The following is a 23894-nucleotide window of genomic DNA, read 5'->3' as shown; positions in this document are numbered from 1 at the left end:
GCGGTCCTCATGTGAGCCAGTTTCTTTGTAGCGCTTGATGGTTTTTGCAACTGCAATTGGGGACACTTTCAAAGTTTGCCAATTTTTTGGACTGACTGACCTTCATTTCTTAAAGTAATGATGGCCACTCGTTTTTCTTTACTTAGCTGCTTTTTTCTTGCCATAATACAAATTCTAACAGTCTATTCAGTAGGACTATCAGCTGTGTATCCACCGGACTTCTGCACAACACAACTGATGGTCCCAAACCCATTTATAAGGCAAGAAATCCCACTTATTAAACCTGACAGGGCACACCTGTGAAGTGAAAACCATTTCCGGTGACTACCTCTTGAAGCTCATCAAGAGAATGCCAAGAGTGTGCAAAGCAGTCATCAAAGCAAAAGGTGGCTACTTTGAAGAACCTAGAATATAAGACATATTTTTAGTTGTTTCACACTTTTTTGTTAAGTATATAATTCCACATTTGTTAATTCATAGTGTTGATGCCTTCAGTGTGAATGTACAATTTTCATAGTCATGAAAATACAGAAAAATCTTTAAATGAGAAGGTGTGTCCAAACTTTTGGTCTGTACTGTATATATACATATATATATATACACAGCGGGTGAAATAAGTATTGAACACGTCACGTAAATGTGTTCCTAAAGGTGATCTTGACATGAAACTCTTACCAGATGTCAATAGCAACCCATCGAATCCACACAGGCAGAGAAATCAAACCATAGATAAATTAAGTTATGTTTAATAATGAGAAATGACAGAGGGAAAAAGTATTGAACACATGAAGCAAGAGAAGGTATAAAGCCATGGAAAGTCATGACACCAGCTGAAATCTGTCATTAATTAGAAAGCAATCCTATCACTTAGTAAAAAATAATATCAGCTGGTTCAACTTATGGCCTATAAAAAGGTGTCTCATTACCAAGGTGCCACACAAGAAACAACTCATGATGGGTACAACCAGTGAGCTGTCTGAATACCTTAGAAACCTTATTGTTGCAAAACATACTGATGGCAATGACAGAAGATTTTTTAAACTACTGAAGATTCCAGTGAGCATTGTTGGGGCCATAATCTGGATGTGTAAAGAACATCATTTCACCATAAATCGGCCATGACCAGGTGCTTCCGGAAAGATTTCAGACAGAAGAGTGAAAAGAATTAGCAGAAGAGTTGTACAAGAGCCAATGACGGCCTGTGGAGAGCTACAGAAAGAACTGGAATCAGCAGGTACAATTGTTTCAAAGAAAACTATAAGTAATGCACTCCAGCTCCATGGCCTGTATGCATGCTCACCACGCAATATTTCATTGGTGAAGAAAAAGCATGTTCATGCACCATGTTTGGAGGCCAAAAGGCACTGCATATCACTCCAAAAACACCATACCAACAGTGAAGCTTGGAGATGGGAACATCATGGAATGGGGCGGTTTTTCAGCATATGGCACTGACATTCTTGATCAAAATCTGCTGCCATTTACCAGGATGATAAAGATGAAACGAGGGTGGACATTTCAGAAAGCTAATGATACCAAACACAAGACCAAAAAAACTCTCAATTGGTTTCAGAGAAAGAAAATAAAGCTGCTAGAATGGCCCAGTCAATCACCGGACCTGAATCCAATAGAAAATGTATGGAAGCAACTAAAGCTCAGAGTTCATAGAAGGAGCCCACGGGACCTTCAGGATGTGAAATCACACCTGAGCAATGCATGCGACTAGTTTCTCCATATATGAGGCTTCTTGAAGCTGTCATCACCAACAAAGGCTTTTGTACGAAGTACTAAATACATAAAAAAAAAGTGTTCAAAACTTTTTCCCCTGTGTCATTTCTTATTATTACACATAACTAAATTTATGGACATCTTTGGCTTGATGTCTTTGCCTGTGTGGATTGGATGGGTTGAACACTTAAATAACACATCCTAGATCTGAATGAATGAAATATTCTCATTGAACACTTTGTTCTGTACAAAGTTGAATGTGCTGACAACAAAATCACACAAAAATCATCAATGGAAATCAAATTTATTAACCAATGGAGGCTTGGATTTGGAGTCACCCCCAAAATCTGAGGATCTCATCTCGGTACCTAATGGCAGTCAGGCTACCTCTGGCGAGCACATGGAGGGCTGTGCGGCCCTCCAAAGAAATGCCACCCCACACCATTACTGACCCACTGCCTGTTAGAACCTTGCTCTTAGGTTTTTTCCTTTGCTGGTCACATGACCTTGTTGGCCTATTTAATCCTGCTCCGCCCTTCTGGCTTTGCTGGACTTCATTGTATAACTACTTTCTAGCTAGCCTGTGCTCTGTATCTAACTCTGTTAGTTTGCTTGGTCTACGGACCTCAGTGTTCTATATATTTTGTTTGTTTGTCTGTCCCATTTTCCTCCCAGTCCTTAGTACTTGTAGGGATTCCTTCCCACATCTATAGGTCTCCGTACAGACTAGCTTAGGACTTTAGCAGGTCTGATCGCAGGATCAGGTCCCCTGTTACATCGTAGGGATAAAGCTGAGTTCTATCGTAGGGACAGATCTCCTCTCTTTCCTTAGCTCTGGTAGCAGAACATAACAGTAAGTCCAGCCTGCAAATTCTCTAAGGAAAGATTTTTCTGTTCCATCATGGTGTCGGTTCAGGATTTGGCTCATCGCCTGCAGGGACTCTCTCTGGAGGTGGCCGAGCTCCGTCAGCACGTGAGTAACTGTCCTGGAGCACATTTCTTGGAGCCTAAGGTATGTTTGCCGGATTTATTTTTTGGTGAACACCGAGAATTTTTTTCATTTAAAAATGCTTGCTTATTGTATTTTCGTTTGAGACCCAAGTCCTCTGGGGATGAATCCCAGCGCATAGGGTTCATAATGTCACTTTTGCGCAAAGAGCCTCAGGAGTGGGCCTTTTCTTTGCAACCTAGTGATACATGCTTCAGATCAGTGGATAGTTTTTTTTCTGCTTTGGGACTATTATATGATGATCCTGACCGTGTCGCATCAGCTGAGACTGAGTTGAGACGTTTGAAACAGGGATCAGGTAATGTGGAAAAATATTGTACTCATTTCCGTCGTTGGTCTACTCAAACAGGGAGGAACGATTCTGCTCTGAAAAGTCTATTTCTTGCTGGGCTCAATGAAAGGGTTAAAGACCTGCTAATTGCTTATCCTACACCTGAAGATTTGCAACAGGCTATGCAATTAGCTATACGGGTGGATAGGAGACTGCGTGCAAGGGTTAATGAGAGCAAATCCTCTGCTATGTCAGTTTCTGGTTATGAGAATGTGTGTACTAACAGTGGTGAACCGATGGAGATTGGATCGGTGGCACCTCGCTCTCAAGAAAAAGACCGTAGATTTTTTGAAGGCTTGTGTTTCTATTGCGGAAAATCTGGTCATTTGATTAAAGACTGTGAGCTTCGTATGAAGAAAGAAAAAAAAATGGTCAGTCATGCCCGTATTGCCTGTTTAAATTCCAAGGGTGTATTTTTAGCTGCTTCCACGATTGCTCAGGAAAAATTAATGGAATTTCGGGTGTTTGTTGATTGTGGGTCTACTCTGAATGTAATTGATGGGGGATTCTTGGAAAGACTCAATTTAAAACCCGAACCTTTATCATCCCCCATTGCTGTGGTTTCTGTGGATGGTTCCCCTTTGAAGAATATTACTCTCAAGGTCTGTGAATTTCCTCTCACTATTAATGGTGTTCACCATGAGAAATTGGATTTGGTAGTTTTGAATAACTTGACTTCTCCAGTAATATTGGGATTGCCCTGGTTAAAATTTCACAATCCTGTACTGGATTGGTCTACCAGTGAAATTAAATCCTGGAGCCATAAATGTTATGACAAGTGTTGTAACGGGCATATTGCAGCTTTGGATAGGGGAGAATTGCCTGTTCCTATTCAGGATTTTTGGAGAGTTTTTTCTGAGAAGGAATCGCAGGTTTTGCCTCCCCATAGAGACTATGATTGTTCTATTGAATTTGTCCTGGAGCGACTCTTCCTAAAAGTCGTTTATTTAACCTTACTATTCCTGAGAGGAAGGCTTTGGAGGAATACATACAGACAAGTTTGGCCGCCGGTCACATTAGGCCCTCTAAGTCTCCTGTGGCGGTTGGATTTTTTTTTGTAAAAAAAAAGGACGGCGGTTTACGTCCTTGTCTGGATTTTCGTGAGATTAACAAAATTACTGTACGCAATCCTTACCCACTGCCATTGATTCCTGATCTGTTTAACCAGTTAATGGGGGCCAAGTGGTTCTCTAAAATTGACCTTAAGGGGGCATACAATCTGTTGCGCATGAAGGAGGGTGACGAATGGAAGACTGCTTTTAACACTCCTGTGGGTCATTTTGAGAATCTGGTTATGCCTTTTGGTCTTACTAATGCTCCTGCATTTTTTCAGAATCTTATTAATGACATCCTTAGACCTTTGATCGGCAAAAATGTGGTTGTGTATTTGGATGACATTTTGATTTATTCGCCGGATCTGGAGTCTCATTGGCGGAGCGTACGTGAGGTATTACAGTTGTTAATGGACAATTCGCTTTTTGCTAAGCTGGAGAAATGTGAGTTCGCTGTACAGAGAATTAGTTTTTTGGGTTACATTATCTCCAGCGAAGGTTTTGAGATGGACCCGGTTAAAGTTCAAGCTGTACAGGAATGGCCTAGGCCTATTGGTTTGAAATCGATACAGAGGTTTTTAGGTTTCGCCAATTATTACAGAAAATTCATAAAAAAATTTTCTAGTATTGTCAAACCTCTGACCGATCTCACCAGGAAAGATGCTGATGCGGTTCAGTGGTCTTCTGAGGCTATTGAAGCTTTTGTGTTTCTAAAGGAGAGGTTCACCTCTGCTCCCATCCTTATGCAGCCTGATGTGACTAAGCCGTTTTTGGTTGAGGTTGATGCTTCCTCTGTGGGGGTTGGCGCAGTATTGTCTCAGGATAACGGGGATGGATTACATCCCTGTGCCTTTTTTTCAAAAAAATTTTCGGAGACTGAACTGAATTACGATATTGGTAATCGGGAATTATTGGCTATTAAACTCGCATTTGAACACTGGCGCCACTTCTTGGAAGGTGCGGAATTTCCCGTTCAGGTTCTTACGGATCATAAAAATCTGATATATCTTGATGCTGCCAAGCGCCTGAATGCCCGCCAGGCTAGGTGGGCACTGTTTTTCTCGCGGTTTAATTTCTCCGTTACTTACATCCCTGGTACTAAGAATGTTAAGGCGGATGCCTTGTCTCGCAGTTTTTCTCCCATAGTCGGTGCTGAGAAAGAGGAGAACATTTTACAAGAAGGTGTTGTGATAGCTGCTTTGGACTCCGTTTTGGAAGATGAGATTCTTAAAGCACAGGAGAATGCCCCATCTAACACTCCTCATGGGAGGTTGTTTGTGCCTGGGACCTTTAGGAGAGATTTGTTTGTTGAGTGTCACGAATCTCGGTTGGCAGGTCATCCCGGAATCTCTGAGACCAAGAGACTGGTGGGTCGCAGTTTTTGGTGGCCTGGATGGCAGAAGGAAGTCATTAAGTGGGTGCATCAATGTACTATATGTGCTAGATCTAAGTCCTCACATACTCCTGCTGCGGGGTTGCTTTGTCCTTTGGAGGTTCCCAGTGCTCCTTGGACACATTTGGCTATGGACTTTATAACTGACCTTCCCCCCTCTGAGGGTTTTACTGTCATCTGGGTGGTCGTGGACCGTTTTAGCAAGATGTGTCACTTGGTTCCCTTCGTCAAACTGCCCTGCGCTAAAACTCTCGCTAAGGCCTTTGTCAAGGAAATTGTCAGACTTCATGGCGTTCCTACTAGTGTTGAGCCACCCCCGTAGTGTTCGGGTTCGGTTCGGTTCGTCGAACACCGGGATGTTCGAGGAACTGTTCGTCGAACTGTTCGTCGAACACCTTAGAACACCGTCGAACACCGTTAAAACCAATGGCAGGCAAACAAAAACACATAGAAACACATAGAAAACACCTGCAAAGGTGTCCAAAAGCTGACAAACTGCTCAGAAGACACTCTCTTTAAAAAAGCCGGCCGGCAAATTCAGCAGCGGCATACACCGGTACCCGACAATTTAGACAAGAAGGAATAGAGCATCACACATAGATTAGATAGATAGAAACATGTCAGTCACACATATAAGAAGCACAGTGACAGTGTTGGTTACTGCACTTGTCATTTAGTGTAAAGGATTTATTAAAAAAAATATTAGTGTTTTCATGCACCGTCTCTTTAAAAAAGCCGGCCGGCAATTCAGCAGCGGTACCCGACAATTTAGAACAGAAAGAATAGAGCTTCACACATAGATTAGATAGATAGAAACATGTCAGTCACATATATAATAAGTACAGTGATAGTGTTGCTTACTGTACTTGTCATTTAGTGTAAAGGATTTATTTAAAAAAATAATAGTGTTTTCATGCACTGTCTCTTTAAAAAAGCCGGCCGGCAATTCAGCAGCGGTACCCGACAATTTAGAACAGAAAGATAGAGCATCACACATAGATTAGATAGATAGAAACATGTCAGTCACATATATATGAAGTACAGTGATAGTGTTGGTTACTGTACTTGTCATTTAGTATTAAAATAAAGGATTTATTATTAAAAAAATTGGCGTGGGGTTCCCCTTAATTTTAGGCTCTAGCGGAGGTTAAGCAGACGGCTGGGGCAGATGTTTGAAGCCTGGGAAGGGGGTAATACCCACGGAGCTTCCCAGGCTACTAATATCAGCCTCCAGCTGAATACATAGCCTTTACTAGCTATTAAATTGGGGGACCCCCCAAAAAAAATGACGTGGGGTCCCCCCTAATTTAATAGCTAGCAAAGGCTAGGCAGACAGCTGGGGGCTGATATTAATAGCCCAGGAAGGGAGCCATGAATATTGGCCCCCTCCCAGGCTAAAAACACCAGCCGTCAGCCGCCCCAGAAATGGCGCATTCATAGGATGCGCCAATTCTGGCACTTAGCCTCGCTCTTCCACGCTGCCCTGGTGCGGTGGCAGGGGGTAATAGGGTTGGGGTTGATGTCAGCTTATAATGCCAGCTGACATCAAGCCCAGGTTAGTAATGGAGAGGCGTCTATAAGACACCCCCATTACTAACCCCATAGTCAAAGTTAAAAAAAAACACAAACACCCAGAATAAAGTCCTTTAATTGAAATAAAGACACAATCCTTTATTGTTCTAAATTAAACCATACTTACCATCACGCCCATTCCAGCTGAAGCCAACGATCTCCTGCAATAAAAGAAAAATAATAAAGCAACCTCATCCTTACCTTTCCATGGTTCCCACGACAGCTTCAGCTCTGCTACATCGAGATGACAGGCTGGACCGCAGCAGAACGCTGCCATCCAGCCTGTCATCCCGCAGACACTGAGAAGCGCAGGCTTGCTTGCGCTGCTCAGCGTCTCTCTGTGACGACATCCAGATGAGCCGAGTTCATGTCCAATGAACTCGGCTCACCTCATGCACGTCACTGACAGCGTGGGAAAATTCTCACGCTGAAGCGCTGATTGCAGGAGAATTTTCCCACGCTGTCAGTGACGTGCAGGAGGTGAGCTGAGTTCATTGGACATGAGCTCACCTCATGCACATCACTGACAGCGTGGGAGTATTCTCCTGCACTCAGCACTTCAGCGTGAGAATTTTCCCACGCTGTCAGTGACGTGCATGAGGTGAGCCGAGTTCATTGGACATGACCTCGGCTCATCTGGATGCCGTCACAGCGAGACAGTGAGGAGCGCAAGCATGCCTGCGCTTCTCAGTGTCTGCGGGATGACAGACTGGATGGCAGCGTTCTGCTGCGGTCCAGCCAGTCATCTCGATGTAGCAGAGCTGAAGCTGTCGTGGGAACCATGGAAAGGTAAGGATGAGGTTGGTTTATTATTTTTCTTTTATTGCAGGAGATCGTTGGCTTCAGCTGGAATGGGTGTGATGGTAAGTATGGTTTAATTTAGAACAATAAAGAATTGTCTCTTTATTTCAATTAAAGGACTTTATTCTGGGTGTTGTGTTTTTTTTAAATACTTTACTAGAAATTCATGGCGGTCATGTCTAATACTGGCGTGACCCCATGAATTTTGGGCTTGGGGCCAGCTGATAATACCAAGCTGGCCCTAACCCCTTTATTACCCAGTGAGCCACCGCACCAGGGCCCTGGATGAGTTGGGTACAGCGCCAGAAGATGGCGCTTCTATGAACGCGCCATTTTCCGGGGTGGCTGCGGACTGCAATTTGTAGCGGGGGGGGGCCCAGAAAGCTTGGGCCTCCCTGCGCTGCAGATTCCAGCCCCCAGCTGCCTAGTTGTACCTGGCTGGACACAAAAATAGGGCGAAGCCCCACGTACTTTTTTTTTAATTATTTCATGAAATTCATGAAATAATTAAGAAAAAAAGGCCTTCCCTATATTGTTGTGTCCGGCCAGGTACAAATAGGCAGCTGGTGGTTGGGGGCAGCCCGTTCCTGCCTGCTGTACCTGGCTGGACACAAATATAGTGCGAAGCCCCACTTCAATTTTTTTTAATTATTTCATGAAATTCATGAAATAATTAAGAAAAAAAGGGCTTCCCTATATTGTTGTGTCCGGCCAGGTACAAATAGGCAGCTGGTGGATGGGGGCAGCCCGTTCCTGCCTGCTGTACCTGGCTGGACACAAATATAGTGCGAAGCCCCACTTCAATTTTTTTTAATTATTTCATGAAATTCATGAAATAATTAAGAAAAAAAGGGCTTCCCTATATTGTTGTGTCCGGCCAGGTACAAATAGGCAGCTGGTGGATGGGGGCAGCCCGTTCCTGCCTGCTGTACCTGGCTGGACACAAATATAGTGCGAAGCCCCACTTCAATTTTTTTAAATTATTTCAGGAAATTCATGAAATAATTTAAAAAAAATTGATGTGGGGCTTCGCACTATATTTGTGTCCAGCCAGGTACAGCAGGCAGGAACGGGCTGCCCCCAACCACCAGCTGCCTATTTGTACCTGGCCGGACACAACAATATAGGGAAGCCCTTTTTTTCTTAATTATTTCATGAAATAATTTAAAGAAAATTGACGTGGGGCTTCGCCCTGTTTTTGTGTCCAGCCAGGTACAACTAGGCAGCTGGGGGCTGGAATCCGCAGCGCAGGGAGGCCCAAGCTTTCTGGGCCACCCCCGCTGCAAATTGCAGTCCGCAGCCACCCCGGAAAATGGCGCGTTCATAGAAGCGCCATCTTCTGGCGCTGTACCCAACTCATCCAGGGCCCTGATGCGGTGGCTCACTGGGTAATAAAGGGGTTAGGGCCAGCTTGGCATTATCAGCTGGCCCTAAGCCCCAAATTCATGGGGTCACGCCAATATTAGACATGACCACCATGAATTTCTAGTAAAGTATTTAAAAAAAACACAACACCCAGAAAAAAGTCCTTTAATTGAAATAAACACACAATTCTTTATTGTTCTAAATTAAACCATACTTACCATCACGCCCATTCCAGCTGAAGCCAACGATCTCCTGAAATAAAAGAAAAATAATAAAGCAACATCATCCTTACCTTTCCATGGTTCCCACGACAGCTTCAGCTCTGCTACATCGAGATGACAGGCTGGACCGCAGCAGAACGCTGCCATCCTGCCTGTCATCCCGCAGACACTGAGAAGCGCAGGCTTGCTTGCGCTCCACAGTGTCTCTCTGTGAGGGCATCCAGATGAGCCGAGTTAATGTCCAATGAACTCGGCTCACCTCATGCACGTCACTGACAGCGTGGGAAAATTCTCCTGCACTCACCGCTTCAGCGTGGGAGAATTCTCACACTGAAGCGCTGAGTGCAGGAGAATTCTCCCACGCTGTCAGTGACGTGCAGGAGGTGAGCTGAGTTCATTGGACATGAGCTCACCTTATGCACGTCACTGACAGCGTGGGAAAATTCTCCTGCACTCAGCGCTTCAGCGGGAGAATTCTCACGCTGAAGCGCTGAGTGCAGGAGAATTCTCCCACGCTGTCAGTGACGTGCAGGAGGTGAGCTGAGTTCATTGGACATGAGCTCACCTTATGCACGTCACTGACAGCGTGGGAGAATTCTCCTGCACTCACCGCTTCAGCGTGAGAATTTTCCCACGCTGTCAGTGACGTGCATGAGGTGAGCCGAGTTCATTGGACATGAACTCGGCTCATCTGGATGTCGTCACAGAGAGACGCTGAGCAGCGCAAGTAAGCCTGCGCTTCTCAGTGTCTGCGGGATGAGAGGCTGGATGGCAGCGTTCTGCTGCGGTCCAGCCTGTCATCTCGATGTAGCAGAGCTGAAGCTGTCGTGGGAACCATGGAAAGGTAAGGATGAGGTTGCTTTATTATTTTTCTTTTATTGCAGGAGATCGTTGGCTTCAGCTGGAATGGGCGTGACGGTAAGTATGGTTTAATTTAGAACAATAAAGGATTGTGTCTTTATTTCAATTAAAGGACTTTATTCTGGGTGTTTGTGTTTTTTTTAACTTTGACTATGGCGTTAGTAATGGGGGTGTCTTATAGACGCCTCTCCATTACTAACCTGGGCTTGATGTCAGCTGGCATTATAAGCTGACATCAACCCCAACCCTATTACCCCCTGCCACCGCACCAGGGCAGCGTGGAAGAGCGAGGCTAAGTGCCAGAATTGGCGCATCCTATGGATGCGCCATTTCTGGGGCGGCTGACGGCTGGTGTTTCTAGCCTGGGAGGGGGCCAATATTCATGGCTCCCTTCCTGGGCTACTAATATCAGCCCCCAGCTGTCTGCCTAGCCTTTGCTAGCTATTAAATTAGGGGGGACCCCACGTCATTTTTTTTGGGGGGGTCCTCCATTTTAATAGCTAGTAAAGGCTAGGTATTCAGCTGGGGGCTGATATTAGTAGCCTGGGAAGCTCCGTGGGTATTACCCCCTTCCCAGGCTTCAAACATCTGCCCCAGCCGTCTGCTTAACCTCCGCTAGAGCCTAAAATTAAGGGGAACCCCACGCCATTTTTTTTAATAATAAATCCTTTATTTTAATACTAAATGACAAGTACAGTAACCAACACTATCACTGTACTTCATATATATGTGACTGACATGTTTCTATCTATCTAATCTATGTGTGAAGCTCTATTCTGTCTGTTATAAATTGTCGGGTACCGCTGCTGAATTGCCGGCCGGCTTTTTTAAAGAGACGGTGCATGAAAACACTATTATTTTTTTTGATAAATCCTTTACACTAAATGACAAGTACAGTAAGCAGCACTGTCACTGTACTTCGTATATATGTGGCTGACATGTTTATATCTATCTAATCTATGTGTGATGCTCTATTCTTTCGGTTCTAAATTGTCGGGTACAGGTGTATGCCGCTGCTGAATTGCCGGCTTTTCATGTTTCACTGTTGGCACTGTTCCCATCGATTTGGGCAATCACTGTAATGCCACAACCACCATGGCTGTGGCATTACAGTGAGTGGCAGACAATCCCTGCATGATTGGTGCTCTAAATAGCGCCAGACATGCAGGACACGCTTTTGGTGCACGAACAGTTATCGAACATAACCTCGAACAGCCGAATTTTTTGCAAATCGTTCGGGTTCGTCGAACAACTCGAACACCGCCCAAAACAGCTCGAATTTGAGATTGGCGAACAGTTCTAGTCGAACACCGCTCATCTCTAGTTCCTACTGACATTGTTTCTGATAGGGGTCCTCAGTTCGTGGCTCGTTTTTGGCGTGCCTTTTGTGACAGGTTGGGAGTTCATTTGTCGTTCTCGTCCGGATATCATCCTGAATCTAATGGCCAGACAGAAAGGAAAAACCAGGATGTTGAGCAGTTCTTGCGTTGTTTTGTGGCAGACAATCAAGAGGAGTGGTCTGAGTTTCTGCCACTTGCTGAATTTGCTCTGAACAATCATACATCTTCTTCTGCTGGTTGTTCGCCTTTTTTTTGTTGTTCTGGGAGACATCCGTCGTTTGGGTCGTTCTCCAAGTTGGGATCTGCCGTGCCTGAGGAGGAGAATTTTTCCGGTGATTTGGAGAGAGTTTGGACGGATGTGCGTGGTAATCTTCAGGAGGCCAACAGAAAATCTAAAGACTACTTTGATAGGAAACGACAGGAGGTTTTGTTCGCTGTTGGTGACATGGTTTGGTTGTCCTCTAGGAATCTGCGGTTGAGGATTCCTTCTAAGAAATTGGGTCCCAAGTTTGTAGGGCCCTTTAAGGTGCTTCAGGTTGTCAACCAATCTGCTGTTAGGTTGGAGGTTCCTACCTCCTGGAGAATTAATCCGGTATTTCATGTCTCTCTGTTAAAAAAAGCTGTTGTGTCGGATGGTGACGCCTCTGCCTCTGTTCCTCCGGTGGTGGAGGACGGGGAATATGAAATTTCTCGCATCCTTAACTCTAGACGGTATAGAGGTAGTTTGCAGTATCTTGTGGCCTGGAAAGGTTTCGGACCCGAGGATAACTCTTGGGTGAGGTCAGATGATGTTTCCGCGTCCAGACTTATCAGAGCGTTTCACAGGAGATTTCCTGATAAGCCTGGTCCTAGGGGATCCGGAGGATCCTCTTAGAAGGGGGGGTACTGTTAGAACCTTGCTCTTAGGTTTTTTCCTTTGCTGGTCACATGACCTTGTTGGCCTATTTAATCCTGCTCCGCCCTTCTGGCTTTGCTGGACTTCATTGTATAACTACTTTCTAGCTAGCCTGTGCTCTGTATCTAACTCTGTTAGTTTGCTTGGTCTACGGACCTCAGTGTTCTATATATTTTGTTTGTTTGTCTGTCTGCTACTATTTCTGTTAGGAGGTGTCCCATTTTCCTCCCAGTCCTTAGTACTTGTAGGGATTCCTTCCCACATCTATAGGTCTCCGTACAGACTAGCTTAGGACTTTAGCAGGTCTGATCGCAGGATCAGGTCCCCTGTTACATCGTAGGGATAAAGCTGAGTTCTATCGTAGGGACAGATCTCCTCTCTTTCCTTAGCTCTGGTAGCAGAACATAACACTGTCAAACTGGTCATGCAGAAGGATGTTGCAGGCTGCAGATCGCTTTCCACGGCGTCTCCAGACTCTGTCACGTCTGTCACATGTGCTCAGTGTGAACCTGCTTTCATCTGTGAAGAGCACAGGGCGCCAGTGGCGACTTTGCCAATCCTGGTGTTCTGTGGCAAATGCCAAGCGTCCTGCATGGTGTTGAGCTGTGAGCACAACCCCCACCTGTGGACGTCGGGCCCTCATACCACCCTCATGGAGTCAGCTTCTAACCGTTTGTGCGGACACATGCACATTTGTGGCCGGCTGGAGGTCATTTTGCAGGGCTCTGGCAGTGCTCCTCCTGTTCCTCCTTGCACAAAGGTGGAGGTAGCGGTCCTGTTGCTGGGTTGTTGCCCTCCTACGGCTCCCTCCACGTTGATGTACTGGCCTGTCTCCTGGTAGCGCCTCCAGCCTCTGGACACTACGCTGACAGACATAGCAAACCTTCTTGCCACAGCTCGCATTGATGTGCCATCCTGGAGGAGATCCCACAGGAGACCATCCACAACCTCATCAGGAGCATGCCCAGGCATTGCAGGGAAGTCATACAGGCACATGGAGGCCACACACAGTACTGAGCCTCATTTTGACTTGTTTTAAGGACATTACATCAAAGTTGGATCAGCCTGTAGTGTGTTTTTCCACTTTAATTTTGGGGGTGACTCCAAATCCAGGCCTCCATTGGTTAATAAATTTGATTTCCATTGATGATTTTTGTGTGATTTTGTTGTCAGCACATTTAACTTTGTACAGAACAAAGTATTCAATGAGAATATTTCATTCATTCAGGTCTAGGATGTATTATTTGAGTGTTCCCTTTATTTTTTTGAGCAGTGTATATATACATATGTGGCGCCCCTGCGGGTTCAGTCGCCACAGTGGTATCCCACTGCCCGGGACCCACACATTTGCATCCATTACACTTCAGGAGGGAAGGGCGAGATTGCTCCTAAGGGAGAGCACAGTCCCTGGTCCCTAGCTGTAGGGTGGAACAATGTAGTGGGTGTGGGTGGAGGAAGAAGTTCAGGGGAGCACTTGAGAAGGAGGATAGAAAAAGGGGAACCATCTTGGGAGAGAGAGATCAGTCAGAGGAGGACAGTGAGAGGAGAAGGAGTGGGAGCAAGAGCTCTGCTCATGGAAGCGGGCCTAAGTTGAGAGGCCCAGATTTGACTGAGAGAAGAGGACAGGAGTAGAGGAAGGCTCCAGAAGTGAGGGGATCCCAAGGGCACGGGAAGTGCAGGAAGCCACCCGTGCGCCCAAATCTGCAGGAACGTGGAGGGATCAGGCGGCAAAGGGGACCGGGCCCTAACCAGTGGAGAACTACAAGGCTCAGCTAGAAACCGGAGGCTTCTGTACTTTCAGGGTGCAGTTGCTCACAGCCACAGCTATATCGCTGAAAAGGTAGCCATATAGGATTCAGGGGACTGCAGGTTGCCCGCCAAGATCCAAGGTTACCGGCTTGGGACACTGGTTTGCGAGGCGCAAGGCAGGAAGGTGAGAGCCAGCGCAGGAAGACGACTGAAGAAGGCACACAGAATGGGGTCCCGTTATGTACTCCTGAAACACCTGGGAGATTGCTGAACCCCTACCTTGGTAAACACAGGACAACCTGGGAGGTTACCCTGGTCCTGGTAACCTGGAGTTCAACAACTGTGAGTAAACCTTGAAGACTGCACCCCACTGTGTCCTAGAATTATTATCTGCGCCATCCCCTGCACTACACTGCACAGCATCATCTACCTCATTAATTATCACTGCACCACCCTGGGGCTTAGCTCTACCTGTGGAGAGCTGAACCAAGTCTGCTGCGTCACCATCAGCTCCAGAGGATCTGCACCGCAGCGGCGGCTCCATATAGCCGCATACCACAGGTGGCGTCACGAACATATATATAAAAACTATGATCCCCTTTCAATAATCCCCCTTTTCTTGACTGCCCTGGGTCACGGGCCGGGTCAACGCCACTGTGACATCCCCCAGCATCAACCGGCCCGGCTACCGAGTACCCCACAGCCCTGTATACACACACACATAAGATGGGATGGGATTGATAAATAGTTGCCATTGAATATTTCTAGCTGACAAAAGTACAGTAAATCCTGCTGCTATGGGAACAATATTAACAATGACAAGTGCATATGCTAAGTCTTAGCAGAAAAGGTTATGTCATTTTGAAATTGGCATTAAGAAAAGTTAACCATGTCAGGTGAAGGTTGAAACTTCAGTGAAAACTTTTCCAAGTCGTTTTGTATTTGCAGGATAATGTGCCAACCTACGTCTCGTATTACCCTTCAAAAACTCAATGAGGGCTTTGAAATTGTTGACCATCCACCATATTCTCCTGATTTGGCCCCATCTCTTTTCGAAACTCAACAAAAATATTTGAAAGGATGAAAATTTATGACAAGTAAGATGATAGCTGATGCTGTGAAGTTGTGGTTTGCAGATTTTAGGTTTCTAGTGTAAAATCTTTGATGAATCGGCCCCCATAAGTGCAGTGTGGTTTTCATCACTGAATGTGACAATTTTCTTGGAAATTATAATTAACACCTAGCCCCTGTAATATATTGCATTGCCAGTAATTAAAAGGTGCTCTGCACCCTATTGTGTTCTACCATTGGTATCCCAAGAAAACAAAATTATTATTATTATTTTTTTTTCTGGAAAGAGCATTATTCCAGCATTCCAGTGCCAAATCTAATATTATTCTGCATAATCCTCTGCAATTTTCCTTAGATCCCTCACCTCTACCAACTGTTATCTGATACAATCCCTGAAACCTTAGTCCGGATGTTGCATAATAAAGATTGACAGCCGGGGATATTGAGATTATTTTCTAAGCTTCCAGCAAAACAGTAAAATGTTAACCACCACAAAAATTCAAGAGTAAAAAAATAAGTTTCTTAGTTCTCGCAAAGTAGAATGAATGCAAAGTACGGATTGTAGTATGGAACAGCAAATGGCATGTTGCAATATAAAAACCATAAAAAAAGAGAAAATCATTAACTAAAGAAGACATGTTAGTTTTTATCATTCAATTTCAATTATGAAATTTTAAAATCTGTTTATAGTCACTAACTGAAAACATTCTTGTCTAAATTAAAGAGGTTGTCCACTAATTTAAGATTGATTACCTATTCTTAGGATAGGTCATCAATGTCTGATCTGCCAGGGTCCAACACCCAGCACCTCCGCCAATCAGATGTTATCGGTGGCGGCGGTCGGAAGTACTCGCTTGCGGAGCTGGCCGTCTACTTGTAGTGGCCGCCGCTGGGTACTACATATCCGCCTCCTATTCATTTGAATAGGAGACAGATATGCAGTACCAAGCCCTGGTATCCGACCTTGGCCAATCAGACATTGATGATCTATCCTGAAGATAGGCCATCAATGTAAAAGTAGTGGACAACATCTTTAATGCTGAAAACGCGTAGAGGCAAAATCCAAAATTTATAGGTCCCCAAATACTAAATTGGACCTATAAATGACTCACCAAAAGAATTTTGTCATGGTGTGATATACCATTGACCATACGGCTTTTTCCGTTTTGGTTTTATGGAGTACTTTTTATTCTTTTTTTGTTCTAATATTTGTGTACATGATTAACTATAATTAATAAAGTTTATATTTATTTATGTATAAGTTTTTTTTATATAGATTTATTTATAAATTCCACTGCTCCATAATCGAAAAGTTCATGTTTTAATCCATAAGCAAATAAGTCTGAAGTGCTCTGGGTGTGATCAGAGCACTTGCCAAGGCTCTGTTCCCCACCTAACACCACCTTCTTCTGCTTGACTGACAGCTAGGTGGTCAAGGGATTGAGCACTATATGAGAACATTTTATACAATAACACAACAATAACAATTCTGTACACTGTACTGTTCCTCTGTAATTCCTCCTACAAATTAATATATAAAATGACAATTGGGCGTTACTAGTTGGTTGAGCTGTGGCTTAACACTGACACAGTCCAATCAGTGCTGACAGTACAAATTGTGTAGGGGCATACCCTTTTCACAAAGTCAATGATAACATCCAGATGTCAATGTATTTATAAATTTCTAGGAGTAATAATAAAAGAATGATACAATGAAGAACATAAGCCATCAGGTTGTCTGAGGTTAGGCAAAGTATCTAAGGCTATGTTCACACGTTGCGTTTTTGCAACATTTTTTGCTGCGTTTTTTAATGCAAATTAAAAGCTGCTTTTTACAGTACCAGTAAAAGCTAAGAGATTTCACAAATCTCATGTACACAATTGTTTTTTTTATTCCTTACTGAATTGGAAAACTGCGTTTTTTAAAACTGCAGCACGTCAATTATTTCAGCGTTTTTGCTGTATTTTTGCAGCTTTTTTTCACCATAGAAAACAATGAGAAAGTGCAAAAACACACCAAAAAAGCATTTTTTGCTGTGTTTTTGCTACTTTTTTGCTGAATAAAACTAACTTTAGTAAATATATACTGTAGACTAATGACACATGTAAAAAAAACGCAGCAAACCCTGCCTTTTGTGTGCAGCCTCTTTGCTGCCAAGAGAGCAGATTTTTGCCTGCAGAAAAAAATATAGCAAAAACACAACGTGTGAACATATCCTTATTCTCTTCATAAATGATGTGATTAACGGTGTGATTATTTCAGTGAATGGGCTGAGCTGCCATACCAGACACAGCCTACAGACAACAGTGGCTCTGTTTCTGGAAAGCAAAGTAGAAGCTTTTTAGAATCCTGACAACTTTTTTCCAGCTTTTTCTTAGTTGAATCTATTACTTGGATAGTTGGATCACGAGACCCTAAGAAAAAAAAGTGTTAGAAGCCCCTATTAAACCTATTAAAAATAGCATTACTGCTGTGTAATAGATCTGTCATCCGTCCTGACAAACCAGTGCTGCGCAATTCCTGCAGTGAAAAGTGATGGGAACCCTGACTGAGCCCCTGGAGGTTATAACTTATAACCATAATGAACAGAGCCCTAAAAAATTTGCTAATCCATGTAATGTTATTACACTTGATGACATTTTTTATGGCTTCTCATCATCAGGGCTGTAAAATGATGATGATGCATGAAACACTAATATTTAACAGATACAATTACATAATTGCGGCAAAGTACAGAACTGTGTGTTTTATTATGTACTGAACTTAAATTGCACTTGCCATGTATAGTCATGACGTAAAGTAATGGTATGACGCTAGGATACGCCATCACTTATGATCGGTGGAGGTCCAACCTGTGTGACCCCTTTTACCATTTCTGAGAATGATAAAGCCCCCGGCGGCTTCTCCCCTCCTGCTGCATAGAGAGACAGGTCTCTGCCTACACATGCACATAGGCAGAGACCTGTCAATCTTCGGCAGCGGGCGGGGAGAAGCATCTGTTTATATCAAAGTCTCGGTGCCCTTTTATAGGATGTTTTTCTCTGAAACTCGTTTCAGAGTCACACATACCTCGCTGTGTTCATACAGCCAGTGCCTGATACATGCTGCCCAATTTGTGTTAAGCGTCAGGTTCTTTTTAAATAGTAACTACACTGTAAGGTGGCTAATGGTCGCATAGTCAATGGGAGGTATGTGTCACAGAGATGGCTGTCCTCTGTGATGGGACCAGGAGTGTTTTTCTAGTGCATATAAGCACTAAGAGGATTGTTTGGTGCACCGGAGACCGGGTTATGGGTAGCTAGGAGAGTTGGGTGGGTGGAGCTAATCACATACCTGACCTCCGGGTGTGGTTATCAGCCTTTAAAATGGTTGCCATTGTTTGACACATGGTCTGTGTGTATGGAGGGAGAAGGCCTCCTGTGTGTTGTGGTCTCCAGACCAAGCCAGGATACTGGACACTACCCTGCCTGTGTGCCCACAGGCCTGGCTGAGCAGAGACCTGCTAAGGACTCATTACTTTATTTGCCTGAACCAAAGGCTGTTTGTTTTTCCTTTTGTCTTCTGGGTTTATGAAGCAATAAACCAACATGAACTTTTAAGGGTACATGCTTCCTGTTTTGCTCCCATCGCACCCAAGTAAATATAACCCCTACAACACTTTCTGCTTTTTTATATTTAGCAGGCTCTTTAATTTCCTGCAGATCAGTGAGGATCAATAGACCCCCAAGAAGTGCGCAAGAGAAGGCAAAGCGGGCACAGCTCCTGCTTGAGCACCCACAGAAAGGGATACAGATTCAATAGGAAGCGTAGGCTACAAAGCTGTTAAAGTGCCTGAAAAATAGCATACAGAAGGTAAAAGGAACCTGAGCTGATTCATACTCCCCTAACCATGGGCAGCACAAATCAGAGTCTGGCTTTGTCAGTTCAGCCATGTTCACTTCTGCATATTTCACCCACTCCTGATTTTGGCATACAAATACTGATGGAAAATACTGACCAAATACTGAACGTGTGAACTTGGCCTAAAGGTCAGCAAGAGACTAAGTGACTCAGAAGACTAGTCTGATGTAGGTCCCTGGCGGCTTCTCCCCACCCCGCTCCCCTAGTCAGGCTGGTCTCTCCATTTATACACACTCATAAGGAGAGACTAAGTAAATCTAAGTTAGCGGGGTAGGGAGAAGTCACCAGGGACCTGTTTCTTGGACTGGTCATCCAAGTCACAGCGTTCCCATTAGGCTTTTAAAAGTATGTTGTTTTTTTCTGAAACACTGCAGCATTTCAGAGTAAAGCATCCCTTACTGGAATGACGGAGATGATCTCTGACTCTGATTTTTTGCTTAATTTATTCATATAAATATTGAAATATATTTATTTTAATCTTATTTCCCTTGTAACTGGGGATGGAATATTGGCCCCATTCACAGGGGTAATTGCAGCTTCCAGGTTGTGCCGCAGAGCTGTCTTAGTCTCCTGGTCCCTCACTATATGCAGCGACCACATGTCCTCTGTGTATGAAGGAGGAAGCACTCTCGGCATTTCCTATTATTATTGTACACAACATTTTTTTAGCGATGTGTATATAACTAACAAGGCACAGACGATAATAAACCATCTCTATGGGGAATCTGGCTGTCTATGACAGCCAGATTCAAGCTTCCGCAGCTACACGTGGTCATTTTAGAACATCTCTGCAAAGTAGGAGAAGGACTGCCCAGATGTTTAAATTCTATGCGCGGTCCGGAAAGTAAGTGGGATTAAAAATAAAATATTATACGCACTTGAATTAGGCCTGGCCCTCACCTGTTCTTCCATTGCAGCCAATGGTGTTACTTGAATTTTGTGGGCCCCAATGCAAAGTCTCCAGTGGGGTCCTCAACTAACACCAGTCTTTATTAATAATAGTCTTTTATATGGGGTAAAGGGACCTTTGGGGCCCCCTGGTACACAGGGCCTGGGTGCGATTGTAACCCTTGCACCAATTATAGTTACACCCCTGATTGCAGCTCACACCATGTCCTTCACTAGCTTCAGAGAGGTCTTCGGATTGGTCTGTGGTCCGTATCTTTCTGACGAGGCCTCACGTGGTCACATTGAGCACGATGCATGTCATTGAGGCCACATGAGGCTTAGTCAGCACCGGAAGAAAGGGACAAAAGCCTGATCCAAAACTAGTGGAAAACCGAGCAGGAAGATGCGGTAGGTGGACTAACGAGCATAATGTTTTATTATTAATTTTTTTAACCAGTCCTTTGGCTGAATTAGCGCAAATAAAATCCTCAAAAATTCAGAATCCCTCTAATTAAAATTTTTGGAGAGAATTCTTAACATTTGATTTATTACAAAACGATTCAATCATCTCTAGTGGAGATCAAACATATCAATGTTTTATCCTGAAAATGGATTTTATCCAATTTAATGGATTAAGTTAGATGAATGTATGCTGGCATCATGACAAATAGGGATCAACCATGACAAATATAATCACTCACTTCACTGCAAATATCTGGTCCTCAATCTCCAGTGTTCCCAGCTTCTTATACACAGCGTGCATAAACTTGTCCCCCTGGTAAGCCGTTCCTCTACCATCCACTGACGCAACAATGATGTCCTCAGAGCTTGCCAGGTACGTCCTCCAGCTTATAGAAAATGTGTGATGTACCTCCTGACTGGAGGGTCCCCCATACCTGGAAGGAAAAGACATGAGACGCCGTCTGCAGAAACGTGATAGCTGCGTAGGTCACAATATTCATCATTATATTATTAGAGTTTTGAAACAAATTTTATTATTCTTTTTTTTTTATTAAAAAATTGTAATTAGTAAACAGGGATATTTTTGTTTGATACAATTTTTCTAAGGATAAGTTCCTATGATGAGGTTTTGGTGAATTTTTAACGCTGCGTATTTTCGATGCACAAAACAATAAAAATCGCAACGTCTTATGGCTGGTGTTCATAGGAGATCATGATTTCTACTATAAATAATAGTGCTGAAGCCCTGCTATATATAGCACAGGCGATTGGACGATGGCAGCGTCAAGTCCCCTAAGGGAACTATTAAATAAAGTTAAAAAAAAAACAAAAAAAAACAGTTTTTAACAATATGAAAAAAATTAAAAAAACACATTCAGAAATGTCCGATCTATCAAAATATACAATAAATTAATTAGATCTGTAAACAGCGTAACGAGAAAAAAATTGAAATGCCAGAATTATGTTTTTTTGGTCGCCGCAAAATTGCAATAAAATGCAATAAGAGGCAATCAAAACATTGTATCTACCCCAAAATGGTATCAGTAAAAATGTCAACTCAGAGTGCAAAAAATATACGCTTAGCCAACCTCAGGTCTCGAAAAATGAAAACGTTATGGGTCTCAGAAATTGGCGACAAAACCAAAAACCTTTTTAGTACAAATCTCAGTATTTTTTTTCACCACTTAAATAAAAAGTAAACTGTACATGTTAGCTATCTGCGTACTTATACTGACCTGGTGAATCATAACGGCAGGTCAGTTTTACCATACAGTGATTATGGGAAATAAAAAAAACAAAAAACAATTGTGGAATTACACTTTTTTGGCAAATTCAGAAAATTTGGAATTTTTTTCAAATTCTCCAGTACACTTTATGGGAAAATCAATGGTGGCATTCAAAAGTACAATTCATCCTGCAAAAAACAAGTCTTCGTATGGCCATATTGACGGAAACATAAAAAAGTTATGACTCTTGGAAGAAGGGCAGGAAAAAACAAAAACGAAAAATGTCCTAGGGGTAAAGGGGTTATTCACAAATCTTTTTTTTTTTTTACTATGGGCCTAAAAACTAACAGGCAGAAAGTTGCCAACTACCTGCCTGTTCTAACTGGCGTCAGCTCAGAGCAGTCACAGACCGCTCCTGTGGGTGATTCAGCTGCTCTGTAGACGGGGCGTCACTGCCAGCGTCATGCTGATTGACAACCGGCTTCCCGCACTTAGGCAGTCATCAATCAGCATGATGTCAGCAGTCACGACCCTTCAATAGAACAGAGCGGAAGAGAAGCTGCCGCTCTGTCGACGTGATGTCAGCGGCAGCCGCTGAGTGGCCAGGAACAATGGTGTGTGACCGTTCTGGGCCGGCAAAGATTAGCGCCGGTCACAACAGATAGCAACTACCTGCCTATTAATTCTTAGGCCCATAGTAAAAAAATGAAATTATTCCGGATAACCCCTATAAAGCATGACATACCAAAAAAACATGTCAAAAACGCATGTAAAAAAAGCAGTCAAAACGCAATGAAAAAACCCCCACAAGTAACCTAATTTACGTAATAAAGTAGAAATGCTGCAGAAAATCTGCAACATCAAAAATTCACCAAATACTCATTGAGGGAATGTCGCCTACTTATCCCCCTGTTCCCACATTATTTTCTAAAAAGGGGGTGCGACTGTGAGATTGCCAGCTCTTGTATTCAGGTGTAACCATATTCCTCCCACTATTAGCAAATATGAACTGCTGGAATTTCGACAATGGAAAAATGAAGTATTTATTTTATAATGATTGACTGATTACATACACATAGAGAAGAAGAGGATATTTCCTTGATTTATGAAAGTGAGGAGGTAGAGTCATCTTGTACCAGAATGCTAGAAAAACAAAGAAACAAAAATGGAATATTTTAGCTAAAAATAACGATAACATGAAGCTAAAAAAGTATATATATTTTTCTCTTTGCGGATCTTAACGCTATGATTTCAATAAGTTAGTTTGCGCACAAGCTGCTATCAACAGACTAACGTCTTGGCTCAGTTTTGGCTATGCTTTGAAAGTTACATGTGCAGTAGAGCTGAGCTAAAGGATCTGCAGGACCCATGGCTACAGGACCAGAGTCCATCAAATCCTCCCTGTCTTGCAGCAAAAAAACTAACTTTAAAGAGGTTGTGTCATGAAAAGAAGTGTTAAAAAATTAATAGCGTGAGTGAATAGAAGAGCATTTGCTACATGTGTAAGAGGAGGCGATGGTACCCCTGAAGAGCCCATGCATAATGTGTCATTAGTGTGGAAAATCTGCCACCTACTGGTTAGACGAGACGATGCGGAACCAACCGGCACCGGAAGAGTTGCAGGGGGAACGAGTTCAAGTGCGAGACCCTGTCAGGTGACTTGGATGATGAAGTTCCCAAATATAGAGGTCCTGATCGCCAAACCACTGAGTGATTTGGCGCTAAGGAAAGGAGAGGAGCGAATATGGGCCAGACGATGCCTAGTGAGATCTGAAAACCCAACTACACCGGTCAAGACCTGAGAACCAGATCTACGCAAGTCAAGACCCAGAGCCCAGACGGCGCCGGTCAAGGTTTGAATCTCCGATCTGCGCCTGTCAAAGAACAGAGGCCAAACAATGGCAGTCGGGAGCCCAGCCCTCTTTCCCCCTAGGCCCAGAAGACACCCACCGTTGGTCAAGCACCAAAGATCCAAGAGGAGACTTCAACCTGGGGAGGACGCCTGCCGTCATAGGCGGATTATAATGAG

The 23894-nt window shown here is 43.7% G+C and overlaps 1 protein-coding gene across 1 annotated transcript in view; it reads right to left on the bottom strand.

The window, feature by feature from the left end:
• Positions 1-23894, bottom strand: part of FAP (fibroblast activation protein alpha) — a 195649-nt gene that overhangs the window by 49598 nt on the left and 122157 nt on the right. Inside the window, exons 19-20 of the mRNA XM_073647054.1 lie at positions 22939-23008; positions 20879-21073 (exon numbers count right to left, since the gene is read on the bottom strand). Of these exons, the coding sequence (XP_073503155.1) occupies positions 20879-21073; positions 22939-23008 (265 nt within the window). The remainder of the gene's footprint in view (positions 1-20878; positions 21074-22938; positions 23009-23894) is intronic.

Source organism: Phyllobates terribilis, unplaced genomic scaffold, assembly GCF_046119375.1.
Source record: "Phyllobates terribilis strain yellow unplaced genomic scaffold, ASM4611937v1 Scaffold_9__5_contigs__length_417890890, whole genome shotgun sequence".
Lineage (NCBI taxonomy): Eukaryota > Metazoa > Chordata > Amphibia > Anura > Dendrobatidae > Phyllobates > Phyllobates terribilis.
The sequence above is the reverse complement of the archived record's forward strand: the minus strand, read 5'-3'. Positions and strand labels throughout refer to the sequence as shown.